The sequence below is a fragment of the Eufriesea mexicana genome, unplaced genomic scaffold (assembly GCF_001483705.2).
Source record: "Eufriesea mexicana isolate 0111107269 unplaced genomic scaffold, ASM148370v2 scaffold925, whole genome shotgun sequence".
Lineage (NCBI taxonomy): Eukaryota > Metazoa > Arthropoda > Insecta > Hymenoptera > Apidae > Eufriesea > Eufriesea mexicana.
Genome location: NW_016909095.1, coordinates 415,709 through 437,241, shown reverse-complemented (window position 1 = coordinate 437,241; position 21,533 = coordinate 415,709). Strand labels below are relative to the sequence as shown.

The following is a 21,533-nucleotide window of genomic DNA, read 5'->3' as shown; positions in this document are numbered from 1 at the left end:
TACATTCGAATGGGGAACTAGGCGAACGTTTCCGCAATGGCTAATCGGGTTCTACACGGGGATCGGGAAAAGCTGCGGGGAAGGTGCGAAGAGGAGAGAAGAAGGAGAAGCTGGAGGAAAAAATGGCGAAAGACAGAGAAAGGAAAGAGAAAGGAGGAGGAAAAAGTGACGCTTACCTTCATGTTTGCAGCTTGTGTCGAGCAGGGAAGAGAAGTTAAGCGTGACTGATGCTGGCTTCGGCGTCGATCAAGTGTTTTATACCTGGCCGTTTGCCCAGCCTCCGAATTCGTCGGATCGGTTTCGCTCCTCTTTCTCGCACCTACTCGCTCATGCTCGCGACTGTCCTTCTCGACCTCCTCCGGAGTGTCGCCTGAACGAGACGAGGAACGACGGAAACTGGCAGGGAAGGGAACGGACGGAACGAAAGGTAAACGCGGTACACACCTTCCGAGAATTACGATGACACGTGCCTGTTAACCACTAGGTTACTCTCTCACGCCTCCATTTTTCCCGGCAAATTAATTCTCCCTGTTGCGCCGAGTCTGCATTCGACATGACGACACCGAGGAACAACTCTGTCGTAAATCGAGTGGTCAATCTACATTTCGTTGTCTCCGATAATTCGGAAAAGAGGGAAGAGAGACGTATCCTTGGCTCTTTCTTCCTTCTTCTTCCCTCGAACGTGCATTATGCAACCTACGACAATGCACGAGCAAATATCGTACCAGTGCTAATAACGACTGCGAGAACCCTGATCGTGTGCATAAGCAGATAAATACGTAGGTCGGGATTTCTTGAAGCAAAGGATTCCGAATAGATTAGGATTCCTCGTTGCGAAATGACAGAAACGGTTGTTTCGGTGTTTTACAAGCATCTCTGAGTTGTCACGCAGAAGTTAACGCAATCCGAACCTTGTTACGAGGCTTCATCTTCCAAAATGGCCCCGGTCCTTTGTAAACGCTCCGCGATGGAGGAAAGATATTAGCGAACTATTCGGTAAATTACTCGCGAAGGTTTTAAATTTGCCGGATTAATGCCTCGCCGAATTTATTAGGAAGTATCGCAAATACGAAGCAAGCATCCGCGCCTGTTTGAAGTTTCGATAACAATGTTACCGCGGGAAACGCATAGTTTTACCGGAACTTCCTGCGGACGTCCGTGTAACAATTTCTTATGGGGATATTAATTTTCGGCACAGAAGAGATTCGAACGTGCCAATTAATAAATTAATTACACGATGGATTATAAAGTGATTCGAACGTTGCGTCACGGAAAATGAAATTAATATTTAGTGCCTATGTCAAAGACAAACGGCACACGTGTCTGCTTTTTTGCGGCTCTTTGAACGTGCGCGTATTTTTGATAAGTCGTAATAATATTGCTTTGTGTTTCGAAAAGGGAATAAAAATTCGATAGTAACTTTGACGTGAAAATATAAACGTAGCCGTAACGCTGTTTCAATTATTGCCAGATTAAATGAAATCGAGTTGAACTTGCCTATGCGTATTTTTTAGGTTATGTACCTATTCGTAGATATATTTTTAAACCGCATCGGGAATCAAAAATTAAAGAGAAAAGAGGAATTTTTATTAATTGTATTTCTATTTCTGTTACATCGCACACTGAAGTTTAATGCGTTACCACGCGAAAGTAGGGATCTGTAAAAAAACTATTTGGGGTTTTCGATGAACCACGTTGGAAAGAGAATTAGAATTCACGTTGTGTAATAATATTCCGTAAATTGGTTACTCTTAGTCGGGCTCGTTAACGGGATTTGGAAAAGAAGAAGCGCAAGAGTAATATTTATCGTAAAGATAAAGAATCGTTTTATACTTTGTTAATTTTGAAGAAGTCGCGCTAATTGAATTTGAAATTGCCGCGTTTTCCAACGCGACTAGACAGTCGCTAGTGTGACACTCTGTTGAACCGGACTGATCAAAGATGGCGCAGTCTGGTGAGTGGGTTATGTTTACAAATCGCGTACGACGAGTCAGTTCGATGATCCATTGTTTACATTGTTTTCCAAAATCATGAAATGATTATTTGTCGATGCTATTCGTTCGTTTTAGCATACCCCGACAAGATGAAGCCGTATCGAGGTAACTCTAATAACTAATAACCAATAACTCGCGAAAATTACAGGAATTCGCAAGCAATTTGTACAACGTGTTCGCTTGGATGAAAATGTTTGATCTCGAAGCAATTAATTCGGAAGTATTGTTATAATGCTTGCTAGCATTACAAAGTATATCGAGTGTCATTAAGAAGGTATATTTTCTAATATTCTAGCAAGCTAATTAAATCGAGTTGTTATTGTAAATTTATTTTGCTCTGCAGCGCCAACAGCTAATCGTTAAATCAATGCACCTGCGTGTATTTAGAATAAGGAAACAACATTTGTCGCACGATCGTATATCGGAACTGAGGTGGTAAGTAGTTTGGTTTATTATTCAATTTAAAGGATGTAAGACATATTAAGCGTTTCGTTGATGCGCTCAAAGAACCTCATTTGTTTCTTCTGTCTTTAAGAGCTGTCGATACTGTAGATCTCAGAAACATCCAAGGTTAATTCACTACCTCCAGGCAGACAATGGTCGAGCTCTTTCTATTACCAGCAGATACTTTGGAAAATTATCTCGGCTATTTCCACAAGCTATTAATCGTGTATAAGACTGCGGTTCATTCATTCTGTTTTGCAACTTCATAAATATTCATCGTATTCTAAGGTCTATTTGAAAATGTTGTTTACTCTTTCATGCTTTCTAAAGCAAAAGATACGCAATTTCCGCGAAATACACCTCGCGTATTCGTAAAACGAACACTCTCCGTCCAAAGGTCAGAAAATTGCTGGCATAAAAAGATGGGTCCCCCTTCAGGCAGCGAAGAAAGGCCGAACGAACACGATGATATTCAAAAGTGTCCAACGTTTGTCACCTCGCGACGGTTGTTTTTACATTTCGCTTTATACACGCGCTTACGTTATTAAAGTCGCTTGAATGCGCCGCTTTGAATTTGTACGTGGAATATTCCATGCAAAATCGCAACGGTGCTAGGCGTCGTGTCCTCGTTCGCTTTGAATTTATTATAACTTCGCTCACAAGGAAGCCTGTCCGAACGGTACCATAACGTCCACCGGTCTTGTTCGAACAGAATTCCGATTCGTCGGCCATTCGTGAATGCGAAAATCTCCCCGTCGATAAGATTTTTGCCGATCGATTGGTCCCATTGTCCTTTCTCTGATTCATTGACGTCTGCAATTACGCGATTGCCCTTTAATTACGTGATCAACGCGTAAATAATTTATGGACAATGGACGTTATCAACGAACGCGAAATCGGGTAATTGACGCTGCCAATTGTCCTCTACTAATCTATGCTAATCATTATTAATCGCCGCTGCGGAAGTTTCTGCACGGACACTGCGTTTGAAGATTTCCTGTGAAGAACAATCGGATACAATTTCCAACGTAACGACTCGACTAACGCGATATTTCGATTATCTGAACATTTCGAAATTCGAATTTTCATATTTCTCACTTGCAATTGGTATATAGAAACGTTTAAAAGCTCGCAAGTGTTCGGAGAATTTCCCAATTTAAGTGCCACTTGAAACGTTTTGAAATTACTCAAAACGAGTACCATTCGAGTTCAAGACGTACTTCGATGAATTTTTCTCCAAATTCTCGTCTATTTACTCCAAAGAAATCTTATCGTCGGAGTTGCAGACGGATTGCGGACTTTTATTCGTAATAAAAGAAATAATCGAAGTATCTAAATAACGCCACTTCTGTGTACTCTGTAACGTTATTTACACGTGGATGGTACGCAAACTATTTTCCGGAATTTATGGCCGCGCATGCACCGACAACTGCTGTTCCAGGAAGCCCAGACATTGGACGCCGACGCCGACGCTACCGATGCCTCCTTCCCCGCGAGATTTCAGCGAAATTACGTCGGCAAACTTTTAATCCCCTCGCAGCCAACATATCGTGTCAAAGCATCGTAGATAAAGGAATTCAAATTAGCCCTGTAACGTTATGGATCGCGTTACACTCGCGACATTTTCTCAAAAATTCGAGGGACTAATAACAATGAAACTCCATTAACCAACCAGCGAGGCAGGAGCTTTTCACTCGATCGAAAGATCGATTCTTTAACAAAGGTTTAACAAAGATCCCATAAAGAACCACGAAAAAGTTGGATTTTATTTTAACAGGGATAACGATGGAGGAAGAAAGAAGTTTAGTTTCAAGTGGAATTCACGTTTCACAAATTCGGAGCTTTCTCTATCTCTGTCCTTCTTGCTCGTTCTTAACCGTTGTTCCTCGGAAGCTATTGTATTAAATCACGAGCGAGCAACTTATAGATAAGAAGTCTACTTAAAGTCCAAAACGAAGATCCCTAACTCGTAACTGGTAATATTCTTTCCCAGACCGTGACGTTACATCTTATACTGCATAAGAATTTCGCTCGACACGAGATTCTTATAAATTCGTTCCTCCTTAAATCGCGGAATAAGACTGTTACTCGAAATCGGGGATCCTAGTAGACCGTAGATCTCTGCTTCGAAATTAAGTAAGAATTCCATTCGAAACTTAGGAACCTTGTGAGATGTAATTTATACTCCAAGACCTAAAGTGGAACCGAGGGTTTTTACCGGGTACATCGTACAACTTTCACGAACTTAATCCACAGAGATACCCAAACGTGGAAAGAATCAAAGGACCACGAACTGGAGTATGTCTCGTGACAAATTGCATCTTATTTTCTGAGATATTCCCATAAAAGGAGAAAAGTTAGGATCCTATCTTCCATGGCTACACCGATAGTTACTCGTAATGCAATCGGAACCTTGAGTTTACACCTAGTGCGTGTCTCTTCTTCGTCGATTTTCGTTCCATCTCGTCATCGATCGCCCATTTGTATACGTTTGCAGAAGTTTGATCTGCAAAAAGATTGGAAGTGTCATTTTAACACGTCAAATGTTGGCATTGACATTGCAACTCGAATTAGAGTTGCCCTTAAAACTTCCTGTTTCAACACTCGTGTTCTCTTCAATTATGTTAGGGGTTGTTGAAATGTCTTCCGGTTCGTCGAGAGCGATATCGTAAAACCGAGAGGACGGCGAACCGTGGAATTCTGTGGTCGATGCAAAATTCAGGAAGCCACCCAAAACAGCCTTATTGGCGTTCTCGGGTTCCCACCTTTAGCCACAACTATCCTGGAATGCCGTGCGAATAACATCCAGTCAGTTTTTCCGAATCGATCGCACTTCAGATTATTCGGCACTGCTCGAACTTTGTATTAACAATCAGCAAACTTCGTAATTAGTGCTTCTCGATGGCTGCAATATCGAAGAATTCATACGAATATTTATCTTCTTCCAGTTATCAGAATTCTCAAGATAGCAAGACATCAACGTACAGGCTTAAAAGAAAAATGGCTGGTCCCAGATGTTTGAACGAGTCAAATACATATATCTAAGATCACTCTAACTTGAGATTCAAAATTGAAAACTTATCTGTCGATAAAAGGTACAGTTTACAATATACTCCAAAATAATTGAAATCGGTGAGAAACCGGCACATCGATAAATTCACTACTTTTCTTGTTCAGCTATTAATTATTTACTGTTTGGTTGTTATTGCAGACAGGATAACTAGAAACAAATACACCCACGCACGTCATAAATGGAGGATGTTAGTCAGTGTTGGTCGAATGAATGGAGACGAAAGTGAACGAAAGCGAACGACACCGAAGCAACTACCTTATTCGAAACGATTAAACGGCCCGTAACAGCTGGCAACGGTACCGGAACCGTTTCATTGTCCACGATCAGATCCGGTGGATACGGCATAAGGGAATTGCTCTCTAGTTACATATGCGCGACGCATCCGAAGTTTGGTCGAGCGCTGTCATTATCGCCACGATTATGCATATTCAGATAAGCAATCAACACCATTGAGGTACCGGGCAAGGGTCACAGAGTGGAACAGAGATTTAGTCGGGCGCGTCGGTGTGAGTTTGTGCACGTAAATACACGGAGTCGTGGTGTATGGACGCGCGCGCTCGTGCTGACGAACATGGCGATTCAGAAAACTTTGCTTCCCTTTAATGCGAGATTAGCGTGATGCACGATTTGAAAATCAATCGCGAGTCGTCGGCGTCGATGAAATCAACGCAGACGATAGCCATCGGACTAAGAGAGGAAAAAAGAGGGTGAATGAAAAGTTGACATTGAAATGGAATGACACGTAATGCACGAGCTAGGATAACTGTCTTGTCTAATGCTTATGACAAACGTTCAATCTTAATTAATATTTTACGAAGATAGAGTGTCAACGTTACTCGATATCGAGTTTAGAGAGCGCTCCTAATGGCGTCCTTCTCTCGCGCGCGCGTCACCTAATGCAGTGTCAATATTTTATCAATCCCCATCGATATTTTCGTGTACTCTACACATCTCGCGATATCGTACACTTTGTGTAGGCATCAGTGTCTCTCATCGATGCATCCCCAAAAGTTTCGCTACTCATCCACGGTATGAATATTTACAAAGAACTGAACCGAATAATCATGTCGTACGTGGACCAACGCGGATTCTTCTGTCATCATAATGACAGAAAAATAATTGCTAAGAAAACGAATCGTGAATAGGAAATGTCTTTAACTTGGTACGTAGCTCTTTTCTTGTTATCGTTTCCCAAAAATTGATGAAGCTAGATATGCGAACAATGGCTCCGTGATGGCTAAATCCCGTTTAAGGGTTATCGATATATATTTTACCGTCCTGTCAATATTGAACATCATCCTAATATTGTCTCTGGCTGGCTTCTTCATCAGAAAAGTCCATAGAATTACTAGATGAGTTTGCTACACATTACTGTATAGGAAACTCATGTCTGATGAAGAACTTTCTGTAAAAATCCAAAAATATGCGCTTGGAGGCTTATTTTTAAACTTTAATGATCAATTAAAGTTATTCACAAGCACAAATAATTATAATTATAAGCTTCGATAAACCCAGGATACTCTCACCTAGCTTGTAGTACAGTAATGAATCTCCTAACCTTACTTTTTATGTAATACTTCATTTTAGCCAAAAATCGTGTCTTTTTAGAAAAACTCCCATTTTTCGGAAACCGAGAGTAATAGAGCAATTTCGATTACGGATTCGTGTACAGGAAAGTAAACTTTACAAGAATTATCCAGTGGATATTACTGACTAAAATTCGTGTTTAACAATGCAACTATTAAGATTATAAAAAAATTATTCTAATTTAACTCGTCAATAAATGAATCGCTGTAATTGCTTATAACTGATATAGCACGAACACGTTGCTATAAAATCGGCCTATGAATATATTATTGTAATATTTAGCCCACTAGTGAAGCCAGACTCCAGCTCCGATCAAATAGCCCGCGCCAATAATCGTAATAGCGCGATTAGAGGGATTAGTCAAATGATCCATTAATTATAAACAATCGATCAGCATTTGCCGTATGAATGTCGTTACACTTCTCCTAAATTGCGGATAATAATTCTACCCGATCGCTCCATAAATCTGTCAGCGTTCGCTCGTTGGGACCGATCAGGGATCAATGCCAGATCAGATATAAAGATAATCAAAAATTTATGATTGTGAAAAAAAAACCGTGTGTTACAATCTAAAAAAGTTTCTATTTCTCCATTAATTGAATTGCAAAATATAAATTTGCAATTTGTATAAGAAAATTATGCAATTTCACTGACTGCTAAGAACAGGATTCGATATTACGTAAAATAACTCATAATCTCAGTATCTCGTCTTCCGTTTCTTCATCTAATACGGCCGTCGGTGTTAAATTCATAATATCATCACGTGAACAACGCGGTCAATATTTGAACTTCTTGTAATCGATTTCGTGGATCTTTTACGCCACTGAAGTACCAAGAAGATTAGTCATCTGGAATACATTATCTACGTCGAATGACACTCGATGACATAGAGTTTTAACGACTTCTTTACAGAGCAATCTTGATAGCCTTTTTTTATCTCCACACATTTTGTTATCTCATATATAAATGCCAACGCATTAAGAGGCAGTCAGTCGCAAGTAAAAATTCACGGAATCTCTAATGAGGTTATAGACAGTATTGACAAATCTCTCGTCCAAAATACGAATCATCGCGCGCTTCTGAAAGGCTTTCGAACTCTCGAAACGAAAATACATAGCACGAAACGCGAATCGATAGATTTATCGGTACTTTCCATGAGCTTTACCCTGCCCACATAGGATCTCGACTTTAAATAGAATCCTCGTGTTCGACGTTCAAAAATCATAAATTTCCACCGACTATTCGTACGTGGACCCGTTGTATCGTTAAATCGGATGAATTGCGAATCGAAGGTCAAGGCTCCAAATCTGAAATGTTTAAAGTTCAATTTAGTTATTCTCAAGTTGCAAAGAATTGCAGGCAGATATTCAAAGATTAAAGAAGAATAAACGGGCACAAATCGAGCCACGTGCCCGGAAAACTTTATAATAGCCTAACGAACGTACCTAGTCTTCCAACCCCAGGCGTAGATCGCTTAATATTTGCGAAAAGTTTTTGGAGTCGCGGCATCAGGATACCATGGAGTGCGAAGATCTAGGATAATACCAGTTAGTGGAGAATTCTTATCTTTAACTTACTTAGAATTCTTTCCTAAATTGCGTTCCGCAAAGTGTCTCGATTCGGAGATCCCGGGACCTCGCAGTGGCGGAATCAACCTCCAAAGTGCCCGAAGCACAGATCATTGTATAACAAAATGTCCTGAGATTTTATAATTCCAAATGTGCGCAGTTTGACATGAAAGAAAAGAAAAATTATTTTCCATAAATAAAAGTCTATAATGAATGGCAAGAAAAGAATTATATTAAAGTACATATATATTTCTAGTAATTGCAAAAATGGAGATTCTGAGACTAGTCATTTCAATTGATTTGGTAGATCTAGTTACAAAATAAAATTCTCTATGGTGTGGACATTTTATGATTGGTCGCAAAAATTTTCATAATTTCTCCTTTCAAACGTCATCGTTACGCATTCAGAAATTATTCATCGAATATGCAGTGACAAACTTCGAATGTCATTCTAAATTTATGACACGAGAATTCCGAGTTCTTTAGGCCATTACCTTTTATATTTACATTAATTTCGGAAGTCGAAGCGAAACTCGATATCGCGTGTACGTTTTATCCCTGATATTTTATTATATTTTTTACGCGCGAAATTTTCATATTCCACGATTTCGCTTGATTTAAATAAATTAACATAAATACGTCACCAGATGTTAAAACGTGTAAACACGGGTAAACCGTGAGGTATCGTCGCGAATGGCAAAATGCATGCGCAGAAACGATAACGACTAGCCGTGGAAGAAAATCGATATCGATGGAAGTAACGTAGCTAAGGTTCATCGAGAAGCAGAAGATCTGTATATAACTCCACGGTACTTCTTCCGGCTACGACGAGGAACAATCTAATTTAGGTGTTCAGCGAAATTGTAGCCCGGAACGTTGACCCTCTTTAAGGAATATTTGAGGTGGTTCAGCAAGGTAATACTGCAGTCTCATCGCGAGAACGTATAATCGGCGATTTTTGTTCGCTCACGGTAAGGGAGAGTCTTCAGGAGCATAATGTCCGAGGAAAGAAGACGAGTGGCCATAGCGAGAGAACTGAGCGTGGAATATATAATGTTTTAATTTCGCGGAAAATCTGATGATGTAATTTCAGGAGTAGGGCGACGCCCAGCAATTGTTTCAACCGGCTTTCACTCCTGCATTATTCATGATTCTTTTCTTTTTTCCTCGTCTACGAGAGGGCCGCCTAACCTCACTCCTCTTCCTTCCTTTTCTTCCTCTGATTCTTGTTCCCTTCCCAATTCTCTCTTTCTTTCCCATCCCGTCGACTCTCCACCTACTTACGTCTTCCTCGCTACCTGCTTACATCCTTCTCTCTCCTTCCATCTTTCCATTCCTCCTTCCTTCACACTTTCCTTATCTCTATGTCTCTATCGTTCTCTCTCTCTCTCTGCTTCTTTTCGTCATTTCGTTCTCCTATCCTTCTCTCGCACGCGGCTCGCTGTGTACATCTATCTTCGTCTTACTCACGGTCCGGATACTCTTTGCTATAGGTTAGGTACGAGGTTGGAAGTGCTCGTGGCAGGCAGGCAGCAGTGTCTGCCCCACCGTGAAACCTTCTGTCATTGCAGCCTTATTTTCTTTCTTTTGCGGCCGAGAGCAGCTTCAAGGCACGGGAGAAAAGACGGTTAAGAAAATCGATCGAGGCTCACGCGCGCTTCTCGCCGGAAAAACGATAGAGTTCCTTCCTCGAATTATGAAAAGTGGTGTCTCGTTAAACTCTCCTCAGGGGCGAAAGAAAAAAGAAACCGTGATACGCTCTCCGTCCGACTTTCGAACCTCGCCACTACGTGATCCCGCAGCTGAATCTGCCTATTACGGGATTGAAAGCTAATAGAAATCGTCCGATACTCTTTACGCATGGAATATAGAGTTCCATTGATCGGTAGGCACAACGTCTAAACGTGCACGCCGTAAAGGGTTTAAAGGACGTTTTGACTTTCACTGGCTCGCCGTAGTGGCGCTGGCAGACATTATTTGTGTTTCGTTACCGGTTATTGCCCTTGACTCCCTTATATGTAATATTTATATTTGCATGGCAGACGCTACGTACGCTTGATCTTGATTATCGATAGATACGTATCAAATATTTTGTTATTTATTTGTTTAACCGCAAAAATTGTACATTGAGAAGGCATTTAATGTTAGTTAACCATTGTATCTCTATCTTGTTTGCAACACAACTATAAAGGTTTTGAGGTGTTATACTAATTTTGCACGCGTTAAAATATGTGAAATATAGTCGAATCTTGATAATTCAAAGATTTCTAAAAATTCGAAAACTCGAATAATATCGACAGCGAGAAATTAATAAGTAATTTTTATTTATAGAATAAAATCAGACACTCTATATATAAAAAACAATAAATATAAATTAACCATAAAAAAGAAAATCGGAATATACGTGAAAAATAGCTTACCTATACCTAACAATAGAACCAGAAAATAAATCTGAATTATTTACAGTAGCATTTACGTAGTTACAGATGCTCGGTAAGAGGTTATTATACGATGTACATAATTAATAACGATACTGTTTATACATATCAATGGAATCGACGATGATAATTAATTTAAAAAATTTATAATCATTCGATAATTTTAATAATTACTGAAAGTATTTTTTACCACAGTCGGTGTCTTCTGAGATCTCAATAATTAAACGTGAATAGCAGAGATAACATTCCTGACAACCCTTATGAAAATATTAATTTTCCTGGAGAATTGCAACATGATTCGACGCAATTCTCCCAGAAGATCTTGGCGGATACGAACTTTCCTCTTCGAACGTGGTTAAAGGAATCGCGAACGAATCCGATTAACGGCGAAATCGTAGGAGAGGATTTTTAATAAAACATGAACGCTAATACGTACAAACTCGGGAAACTATTTTCTTTCAAGAGGTCTCGGACAAAGGACCCCTTTCGCTCGTGACCAACATTAATAAAATGCTAATACCACGATGTAATATTAAGCCGATATTGAATAAGTATTAAACATGCAGCCACTGCCGGTTGACGAAATTGAAATTCTTCGTGAAAATATCCCAGCCTTTTGTGAAAATTATACGAGTCCCGGGTGGGAAAGGCATTGAAGTGTCCTTTTCTCGAAACTTCCGAATTCTTATATTTTCAATAAAATGGGACACGCTTTATTATTTTGCGAATATAGAAGAGAGAATCCTTGCACGAACCGAAATAGGAATTCCAATAACGTTCCAAGGGAATAGAAATGATGTTAATTTTGAATTGCTACTTATTTCTAGATGTGAAGCAAAAGAAGGAATTTGAATCTTTGATTTAAAAAACAATGAGACAAGAGTATTATATCGTGACTCTAAGATACTGGAAAATACAATTCTATGTATTTTAATTTCTATGATCTTCATTCACAAATGGTTAAGAAATGTAAGAAAAATTATCTTACAAACTCTCAATTTGTAAACTAGAATAAGTCACGTTTCGTCAATTCGACTCATTTCAAAGAATTTTCTGAGAAATTACGATAATTCATGTCATTAAAATGATTAGTCATAAATTTGAAATTGCGAATATAAATGCTTTTTAGGTGGTACGTAATTGACATATGTAGCTAAAAGTACCGTACTTTGGTTTAGTAAAATAAAACATTGAAGCAGCCAATGGAAATTTAGGAACATATATAAAATTGTTTTGCTCGTATGTACTTACCTGATGCCACCGAGAGTCTCGTCAAGTTGTACAATCGAAGTTCGTTAATTTCGATTAACGACGTCACTTCGTTAGTACGGCTGTATGAAAAAAAAACGAAAGAGATCAATCAATAATTAATTTCAAATGCAATTCAAACATTCACAAACCTCCATAGATCAAAATAAGTCTATCTTAAATTTTATAGAATAATAATACGTAGTATAAATACTTACGTTTCCATTTTCAAGTTCTTTACCGTATTTTTTCCTAGTTCAACTCATAACCTTTCATGATAGAATACAAAATGATGTGTTTTATACTCATATATACTCTCCAAATTATATGTGCCCAAATATTACCATAATTATATCGCTTCAAATTTTATTGTTACAACGAATAATATATTATAATATTTAAACGTATACATTAAGTCTATACATCGGCAAATAAATCAGACAGGAAGAAGATAAAAATTCAGGAAATGAATTAACGACAGTAGTAATTATTTGTCGGCTAAATTAGATTCGTGAAATCCCTACCTTACTGATAACCGAATATACCTGCACGCGTTTTCCTACCTAACCTAAATATAATCAAACCGACCAGTTTTAATTCTGTTGAAACCACTATACTCGGTTCACAAACACTTTAATTCACATAAAATTTAATTAATTATAATTTGATATATAATTATAATTGCAGTTATAATTGAATCGCATTTCATGAAATGTAAAATGAAGTAAATGGTGAGTTGCTGAATAACGCATAGCGTAGTATTATCTGCGAACAGTAAATCGCATTGTTTTTGTTCTTCAGATTCCGCAAATGTAGAAATCACTCCTCTTTTCTCTTACTTTTTAAATAAAACATAACTGTTTTTGCGAATATCGATTCGCATTCGCTCGTTATCTATTAGCTAACATATAGTAATTTATAATGTGCTTGATAACTCTCGGGTTATCGTTGCTATTAAATTAAATCAAGTTAAATAAATACATTTTTTATATAAGTTGCATCAAACAACTTGGCAAGATGGCATCATTTTCCAAAAATTTCTATTTTGAAAACAGTAATAAGTCAGAAAGTACATACAACATTTAACTCATTTGCAATACATATTTTATCATAGATACGTTTATTAACATGTATATAATGGAAATACATTTCTTTCATCTATTTTTTCCTTTAAATATTCCAATTGTATTTTAGTCCATTGTAAGTGTCCGCTTTAGCATGACCTGAACAAGGAAAGATATATTACTCCTACTCTTTTTGTACAAAAATAATATTTAAATTAAATGCACTATTCTCAGAAGTAGCAAATTCGAAATCAAGGCATTCATAGCTCTTGGTGAATGAATCATCACAGTATACATATACATATAAAATTAAATATTTTTTCATTCATGGGCTAATAAATAATAGATCAATAAATAAATTCAATACCTTATTTATGATGTATTGACTTCATTTTAGAGTGGCAAAGACCTATAAAAACAAAAAGAAATTGGACTACAGTAAATGTATTTCTCCATTTTTCAAATATTTTTTGTTTATAAATCAATCAGTTTAGCAAATACTTCAGCTAATCATGGCATTCATAGATCTTGGTGGTTAAAAGTTTCATCACGAAGAAATTAATGACAAATAAACTAAATACTAATACTTCATACTTACACTTCATTATATGTGTCCAAAACATTAGTGCTTGAACCTGCAATCATTTCCTTCAATTAATAATAGTATTTTAATCTTTATGTTACAATATCACTATTTATACATTTCAGGTAGCAAATACTAGAACTAATCATGGCATTCATAGATCTTGATGGTTAAAAGTTTCATCACGAAGAAATTAATGACAAATAAACTAAATACTAATACTTTATACTTACACTTTATTATAATGTGTCCAAAGGCATTAGTGCTTGAACCTGCAATCATTTCCTTCAATTAATAATAGTATTTTAATCCTTATGTTACAATATCACTATTTATACATTTCAGCTAGCAAATACTAGAACTAATCATGGCATTCATAGATCTTGGTGGTTAAAAAGTTTCATCACAATATAAACCAGAATAAGTTACTTAAACCCAGAAATATTATTAATTATATGATTACTTTAATTTATATATAATTAATAACTAAACCATCATATATTTCAAATAGCAAATACAAAATTTAATTACTGCATTCTTCAATATTAATCATTAAAATTAAAATTATACATACTACGTTATAATGTACAATGTATATAAATTATCAGAATGAAAAAGCAATGTAGCATACCTACATAAGAATGGCATTCTAATGTACATCTAATCTGAAACTAAAATAAAAAATACAAATATTATTTAAAGATATCCTTAAAACAAAACATTTTCATTGAGTACCTCACCTTTCATATACATGTAATTATCCACATACAATTGTTTTTTGGTGGGATTTTTTAAATAAATATACTGGACATAATTACAAAGAAGAAATACTACAATTAAAATTATAACATCAACTTTCATTTTAGTAACAATAACAAATTAAAGTTATTAAGTAAATTAAATAACTACATCCAAGTAAAATACTCTGACAAATAATAAACAAATCTTCTTTGCAGTATATGCCACATTTGTAAATTTACATTAAAATGTATGTTTATTAATATATACAAATTAGTCAGCCTTTTTGGTTATACGAATCTTTTTTGCAGGTAAAGGCTTTTGGGAACGTATTACAGCACTAGCTCGACGCAATGCAGACTAAAAATAAAACATTTTATATTAAACATTTGTCTTTTTGATCTACCATAAATTCTATTCCTTGTTCTAAAATAATTTACCTTAGTAAGATCTACACGGTATTTATTTTTAGTAAGCAATCTCTTTAATTTATATAAGGAACGACGAGCTCCAGCTTTCATTGTGCACCGAACTGTGGCTTTTGCAGGCTTATTCATGGCTTTAGCTTTTTTATAAACTACTGTAAATCCTTTTTTATCAGGTGTATCAACTACACCAACACTTTTTCTGTGGATCAAGCCAGAATAACGGTAACTACTCAAATTGGTCAAATTGTTTGATTCCTAAAATTTATATGACACATCAATTTATGTATCTTTATAAAAAAATACTAACTGTAGAAACATTTAAGAAAAATGTTACACTGATGCTAATAATATGTTGTACAAACCGTAGAAAATGGTTTATTAATGTTGCGTTTCTTTAAGAGAAAGGCATTATTATTACGGATAATCATCCAATTTAAATGAGACGACATCATGAATGATCTAAAAGAATTATAAAATAAAATATTTATATTAATTTTATTTATATAAATGAGTAAGTGAAAATTTCCAACAGTATGTTAACCGATACAATTATCAAAGGAAATAAAATATTCTTTATTTAAATTATAAATTTTTAAATTACTCTTTACAACGTAATTTATTAACCTATTTTATTAAGCATTATAATAAATAAAAAATATAATATCTAAATATCACAAACAGTAAAAGTAGACTCACCACGTGCACAACGTATAGAAAGAAATCAAGAAAGAACATTCAACATGGCGCACAAATGAATAATGTATCTAGGAAATTATATGAAATTCATAAATGTCCCCACGTAATATCTAGTAAAAAAATAAATATAAAGTATTTCTTTCATTAAAATTAAAACGCTATAATTTAATGGAATGAAAACGATAGAAAGGTTAAAAAAATTAATATTTGTTATTTATAATAATATTTCGTTTTTTATTAATATAAACTTTCATATAAAATTAAATTATTTATTTCTATTTGTCATATTCATGTAAAAGGTAATTCATTAAACATAGACATTATTTCATTCGTATCATATGCTTTTTCCTCTCGTTTTTTAATTTCATTAGATTCATTTCGAAAATCTTGCGGGATATAGATTGAAGTTTCATGTAAATATAAAGGATCATTCTGAGGCAATTTTTGTAAATTCACCCACCTAGATGCAACCTCTTTAAACTTGCATTTTCTGAATATCATACAATGTACATGTCGCAATTTTTCGTACTTTATTCTCATAAATCCTAATTTACTTAGGACATATCTCCATGATTTCATGAGTTTAGCATTTGCATTAACATGTTTTGAATCAGGGCTTATGATAAAAAGTATACCACCAGATTGTAATAAATTATAAGCTTTTCTGCAACTTAAGTATCTTTGTTTTGGACAGGGTAAATATTCCAAAAATAAAGAAAATACAACTACTTGGAAACAATTTTCAGATAATTGCAAAACTTCTTGTTTATCATTAGAAAATATTGTTTCTTGTCCAATTTGAACATTTAAAAAGTCACAACACAAAACTTTGTCTGGTATACCATTTAAATCTATTGCAGTTACTTCAAATATATTTACAGTTTCAAATGGATTATAACAACTGCCTACATCCAGCAGTGATATTTTTTCAATTGATTTCTGGACATTGTTAAGAAGACATTTCAAGGTATGATTTTTCTTTTGTTCAGTATTTACATTGCAATTTGTAGCAACTTTAGTTCCTACAATACTTGTATTTATTTTCAGTTTAATATCTTCTTCTCTTAGGTCATATTTCTGTCTTCCTCCATTCAGAAAATATTCTTCACATTGCAATTTAATCCATTCTAGTCTGCAATATGTTGAATTTCTAGTATTCAAGTTATTTTCCATCCAATATATAGTTGCCAATGTCTGCATAGAAGATGCATATTTCTAAAACACACATATTTAAGGTTATTCTACAATATTTTTCGAACATTATTTTTATTTTATCTTACATTTAAAAAATAATATTTAAAAATGAATCAAACCTGTAAATTATCTTTACGACTTATGTGTCTCGTCCACGCGATCTCAGGACCATAATTTTGAGCTTCTCGCCGCAACGTGGCATGTGTATTTTTTATAATATCTGCTAAACATTTATGTTCTTTTGACACCATTTGAAATTTTACATACGCATTATTACATAAGCACGGCATAAAATACCGGAAGAATAAATTTTTTTAATTTTATATAATAAATAAATTACAATAACAAATACGAAAGTGTTAATGGTTCTTTTTGTTACTTTAATCTTATATCCAATTTTTGACGTTTCATTAATTGCCGTCATTAACCCCCATGACCAAAACAATGGCGGGTTCCGCACTAAGGCGATTAATGGCAGAGTATAAACGTGAGAATAAAATTTAGTCTTGCAGTTTACATTTCATTAAAAACTCCATACAAAATTTGTTCCATTTTTATTTTTTCTATTGCATTATAAACTATAATATAATGAGTACTGCGTGACTTGCAGAATTAACCTTAAATCCACCTGAAGGTATAATCGCTGGTCCAATAAATGAGGAAAATTTTTTCGAATGGGAAGCCTTAATCACGTACGTATTTAACAATAAATTTTATATTTTTTATTTATACAAATTCTTTTTATTTGTAAAAAAATTTGTTTTCGTTTGTAATGTCTTTATATAGTTGAATATCTATCCCATATTTTTATCATAAATTTTATAAAAAATGTAATTTAAATTTTGCTTACATATAATATATGTTCAATCAAAAATTTCTTATAAATTAAATGTTTGATCTCTACCTATAGTGGTCCAGAAGGAACATGCTTCGAAGGGGGAGTTTTTCCAGCAAAATTAATATTTCCACCAGATTACCCCTTAAGTCCACCAAAAATGCAATTTACTTGTGAAATGTTTCATCCAAACAGTAAGATTTTTATAGTAGTGCATATTATTATTAGATTGACTCTTTACTAAAATTAAAAAGTAAGCAAGAATTTATATTTTTTTAGTTTATGCAGATGGTAGAGTATGTATAAGTATATTACATGCTCCTGGTGATGATCCTATGGGTTATGAAAGTAGTGCAGAAAGATGGAGTCCAGTTCAAAGTGTAGAGAAAATATTGTTAAGTGTGGTAAGTATGTTAGCAGAACCGAATGATGAAAGTGGAGCAAATGTCGATGCTGCTAAAATGTGGAGAGAAGATCGCTCAGAATTTGAAAGAATTGCTCACAAACTAGTTAGGAAAACACTTGGTATTCCACCTTAAATTAAAATATTTAATATTTAATTAAAAACAAAAATGTAATTAAAGTATCATATAATTCAATGCAAATATATACTGTGTTTAAATTAATATTTTATTGAAATGTGATATATACTTACAAACATGTTTTACAATCATGTATAATAGTGGTAAAAGTACAGAATTAAAAACAAATTGATAACTCAATATATTAGTCTTAAAAAATGTATTTTATTTTCAACATTGCAGTATAAACATGGGTAATCAAATACATATGCATTTGTTTAGACTTAGAATACCTTTGACTGTAATAGATTAATGAAAAAAAAATCTTTCTTGTGCTCATAGATATCAAAAATTTAAATTGTGTAAATTATTTAAATTACATTTTCGAAAATAGTGCTAAATATTCAGTAGTAAACAATTTTCTAATAAATCATTTTATTGTGGCATTGAAAAATATTTACAAAAAGAAACTGGAGTAACATTTTAGATGAGTACATTATAGATATTTTTGGAGTATAACAAAATTTGTACATTTAAAACTTATAATAAAATTATTGTTATCATTACAAATTATAGAAACTTATTTATAGATGGGAAAGGTTTATAAAAGTAGCATGTCTTTTTTAATTTAAACTTAAAATAATTTTTTTATCATAAAAGTAAATAAAAATGTTTTTACTCAGATTTCATTTTTCTTTTTTATAGTGTAATACAGTTATCTTAAAGTTTCAATGAATCATCCACTCTCCTGTTGTGCATATTTGAAAGCATACCTTGTATTATCTTAGATATTTACAAAATTAAAAGATTTATAATAGGTTTCTGATTATCATGCATCCTTCACTCTAATGATCATCGAACTTGGTGATAAATTATATTAGACTAGAATAAATAAGTTAAAGAATATTAAATTATAGTTTAACTATAACTGTTAATTCTTCTTAAAATAACAATAAAGATTTTACATATTTTTAAAACTTTCTTCTATTAAAATTGTTTGGATTATATCTTTGAAAAAGACAAAAAAATAAATGCAAGTATTTGGAAGTAAATTGATATTTATTAGTAAACAATACTGAACTCCAACTTAAAACGCAATGTTTATGACTAGCACTTGTCAATTATTTATAATAAACAATAATAAAAAACTGTGTATTAATATATTATAATCAAAGTATAACATTGCATATGACTAATTTTAATCAGTTAACTCAAAGTTTCTAATTTTTGTAATGGTATGTTTTGCATACATTCATTATTTGTATGCAATTAAAAAAAGACTATATATATACTCAGAATAAATTGACAAAGTTTTAAGTTAAGTTTTAAGTTAATTTCTAAGGTAATAAATAATCAATGTTTCGAATAAAAAGATATTTAAGGTAGATATATATACAATTAGTTTTATAAAATGTGATTAATTAATAAGTCAATGTTATACTTTGAATACAATTATAAACTTTGGCATATAAGAAATAAATTACTGCTCTATGCCAAGTGCATTTTTTAAATAAAATATTAGCTATAATAGTTTTCTAATTAGATATTAAATTGAACTATACATTTTCATAATAAGGTTCATGAATTTTCTATTTAAAAAAACTGTTCAAGAATATTTAATAAGATTAATGATCACTTCTTGAAAATGCACAGTTAGTTACAACTTTAATATTAACAATAATATCACATTTCATTATTAAAAATGTAGAATTAAATTTAATGCTTTCTACATGCTTTCATTTAAAGAGGCATTCCAAAGATACAATGCTGTCATTCAATGTCACACTTCTTATAATCATCACATAAAAGAACTATCTTTTGAATATATTTATCATTCAACAACACTTGGCATAGAATTTTTGTATTTCTTTCTTCATATTGATGTTACTTGTAGTGAAACATAATTAAATAAAGCATTGATATTCTTCAATAATGCTAATTTTTTCACAAGAATACATATGTGCAACTTATATTAATGTAAAATACATTTGTTATAAAATGGTACTAATTCTGCTCCTATATACCTCCCTCTGTGACTGAGGTATCATGGTGCCTTTAACCATTAATTATACGCACATGCTTCACATATGTTTAGATTTATCCTTAGACAAAGTCTTCTCAGACAATCTGGTAATAGTAATTGTATTGCAAAATCTACCACGTGAATATTGAGTATAAAATTTGTTTATTTAGTACTGCAAAGTTCACGAAAGTGCAACAAAACATTTCTGAGCAATATGTATATGTGGCCCTTGCTATTCCATGATTCATGAAGCTGCACAGGAAAAGCAATTTAAAAATAAAATAAAACAAAAATTCGTTAATTAATTTGTCTAGTAACAGTCAGTACACATTTTGTATAAAAACTTTCATCTCCTTTGAAAAATCTATCTTTATATCAATGCTTCATAGTGAGCTCTGTATAACATTACAGAATACAAAGTTTATCAAAGTAATGTCTCTATTTCTGAAGACGAGATTATACACCTCTTCAAAAAAGGGACAAAAATAAAAATATATATTATTACAATTTACTAAATCTTATCTGAAGCTCCTTTCTACTTTTCGATTTGGTTAGTCGAAATTGTAAATTGAAAACTTTTCACTTGATTTATATTAATTCTTAGTATTAAGTTATACTCTAAAATTTATGAAATGATTGCAAATAAAATATAATATCTGAATTTAAGTTTTGAGAACATTACTAGAATTGAAAAAGATTATCTACATAGTAAAAGCTTTTACTTACAAGAAATTAAATATATAATATAACTAAATTCAATTAAGTGCATTGCACGATGTAATCTTGTTAAGTTTATCTGAGCACAAGAATAAACAGTGACTTCGATTACCTTGATTCAACTGTATAATTTAAGGAATCAGAATTCTATAATTTATAATTTTACATAGCACCAGTCGCTAATCAGTTTTAACAAAGAATTTGTTTACCTTTCAAGGTAAATATTATTAAATCTTACTTTAAAATTGGCTATAAAGAATGAAAACAAGTGTAATACATTTAAAAAATTGCACATCATATATTAATTATCCTTTATAGACTTAAAAAATCACAAAATATATATATATATATTATATATATATATATATATATATATATAATA

The 21,533-nt window shown here is 33.5% G+C and overlaps 4 protein-coding genes and 3 long non-coding RNA genes across 7 annotated transcripts in view; 2 read left to right on the top strand and 5 right to left on the bottom strand.

Moving 5' to 3' along the window:
* LOC108547264 (ejaculatory bulb-specific protein 3) overlaps positions 1–270 on the bottom strand; it is an 18,427-nt gene extending 18,157 nt beyond the window's left edge. Inside the window, exon 1 of the mRNA XM_017899702.1 lies at positions 177–270. Within this exon, the coding sequence (XP_017755191.1) occupies positions 177–182 (6 nt within the window). The 5' untranslated portion in view covers positions 183–270. The remainder of the gene's footprint in view (positions 1–176) is intronic.
* Positions 271–1,994: 1,724 nt separating this feature from the next.
* On the top strand, positions 1,995–7,105 carry LOC108547265 (uncharacterized). The gene is made up of 4 exons (XR_001890183.1): positions 1,995–2,268; positions 2,338–2,429; positions 5,387–5,533; positions 5,650–7,105. It is a non-coding gene; the product is annotated as an uncharacterized LOC108547265 (long non-coding RNA).
* An 854-nt stretch (positions 7,106–7,959) lies between these two features.
* LOC108547258 (uncharacterized) lies at positions 7,960–8,818 on the bottom strand. Its single transcript, XR_001890181.1, has 2 exons — positions 8,544–8,818; positions 7,960–8,405 (listed from the first exon to the last, which is right to left on the bottom strand). It is a non-coding gene; the product is annotated as an uncharacterized LOC108547258 (long non-coding RNA).
* A 4,677-nt stretch (positions 8,819–13,495) lies between these two features.
* On the bottom strand, positions 13,496–14,672 carry LOC108547263 (uncharacterized). The gene is made up of 5 exons (XR_001890182.1): positions 14,631–14,672; positions 14,233–14,271; positions 14,015–14,051; positions 13,784–13,825; positions 13,496–13,575 (listed from the first exon to the last, which is right to left on the bottom strand). It is a non-coding gene; the product is annotated as an uncharacterized LOC108547263 (long non-coding RNA).
* Positions 14,673–14,974: 302 nt separating this feature from the next.
* Positions 14,975–15,905, bottom strand: RpL28 (ribosomal protein L28). The gene is made up of 4 exons (XM_017899696.1): positions 15,862–15,905; positions 15,528–15,624; positions 15,178–15,420; positions 14,975–15,097 (listed from the first exon to the last, which is right to left on the bottom strand). The coding sequence occupies exons 2-4, from the start codon at positions 15,615–15,617 to the stop codon at positions 15,011–15,013; spliced, it is 420 nt and encodes a 139-aa protein (XP_017755185.1). The 5' UTR covers positions 15,618–15,624; positions 15,862–15,905; the 3' UTR covers positions 14,975–15,010.
* Positions 15,906–16,149: 244 nt separating this feature from the next.
* Positions 16,150–17,326, bottom strand: Samtor (S-adenosylmethionine sensor upstream of TORC1). Its single transcript, XM_017899668.1, has 2 exons — positions 17,175–17,326; positions 16,150–17,076 (listed from the first exon to the last, which is right to left on the bottom strand). The coding sequence occupies exons 1-2, from the start codon at positions 17,304–17,306 to the stop codon at positions 16,150–16,152; spliced, it is 1,059 nt and encodes a 352-aa protein (XP_017755157.1). The 5' UTR covers positions 17,307–17,326.
* A 128-nt stretch (positions 17,327–17,454) lies between these two features.
* On the top strand, positions 17,455–18,444 carry Ubc7 (ubiquitin conjugating enzyme 7). The gene is made up of 4 exons (XM_017899688.1): positions 17,455–17,542; positions 17,666–17,747; positions 17,966–18,084; positions 18,170–18,444. Exons 1-4 carry the CDS (start codon positions 17,488–17,490, stop codon positions 18,427–18,429), a joined length of 516 nt encoding a protein of 171 aa, XP_017755177.1. The 5' UTR covers positions 17,455–17,487; the 3' UTR covers positions 18,430–18,444.
* Positions 18,445–21,533: the final 3,089 nt, after the last annotated feature.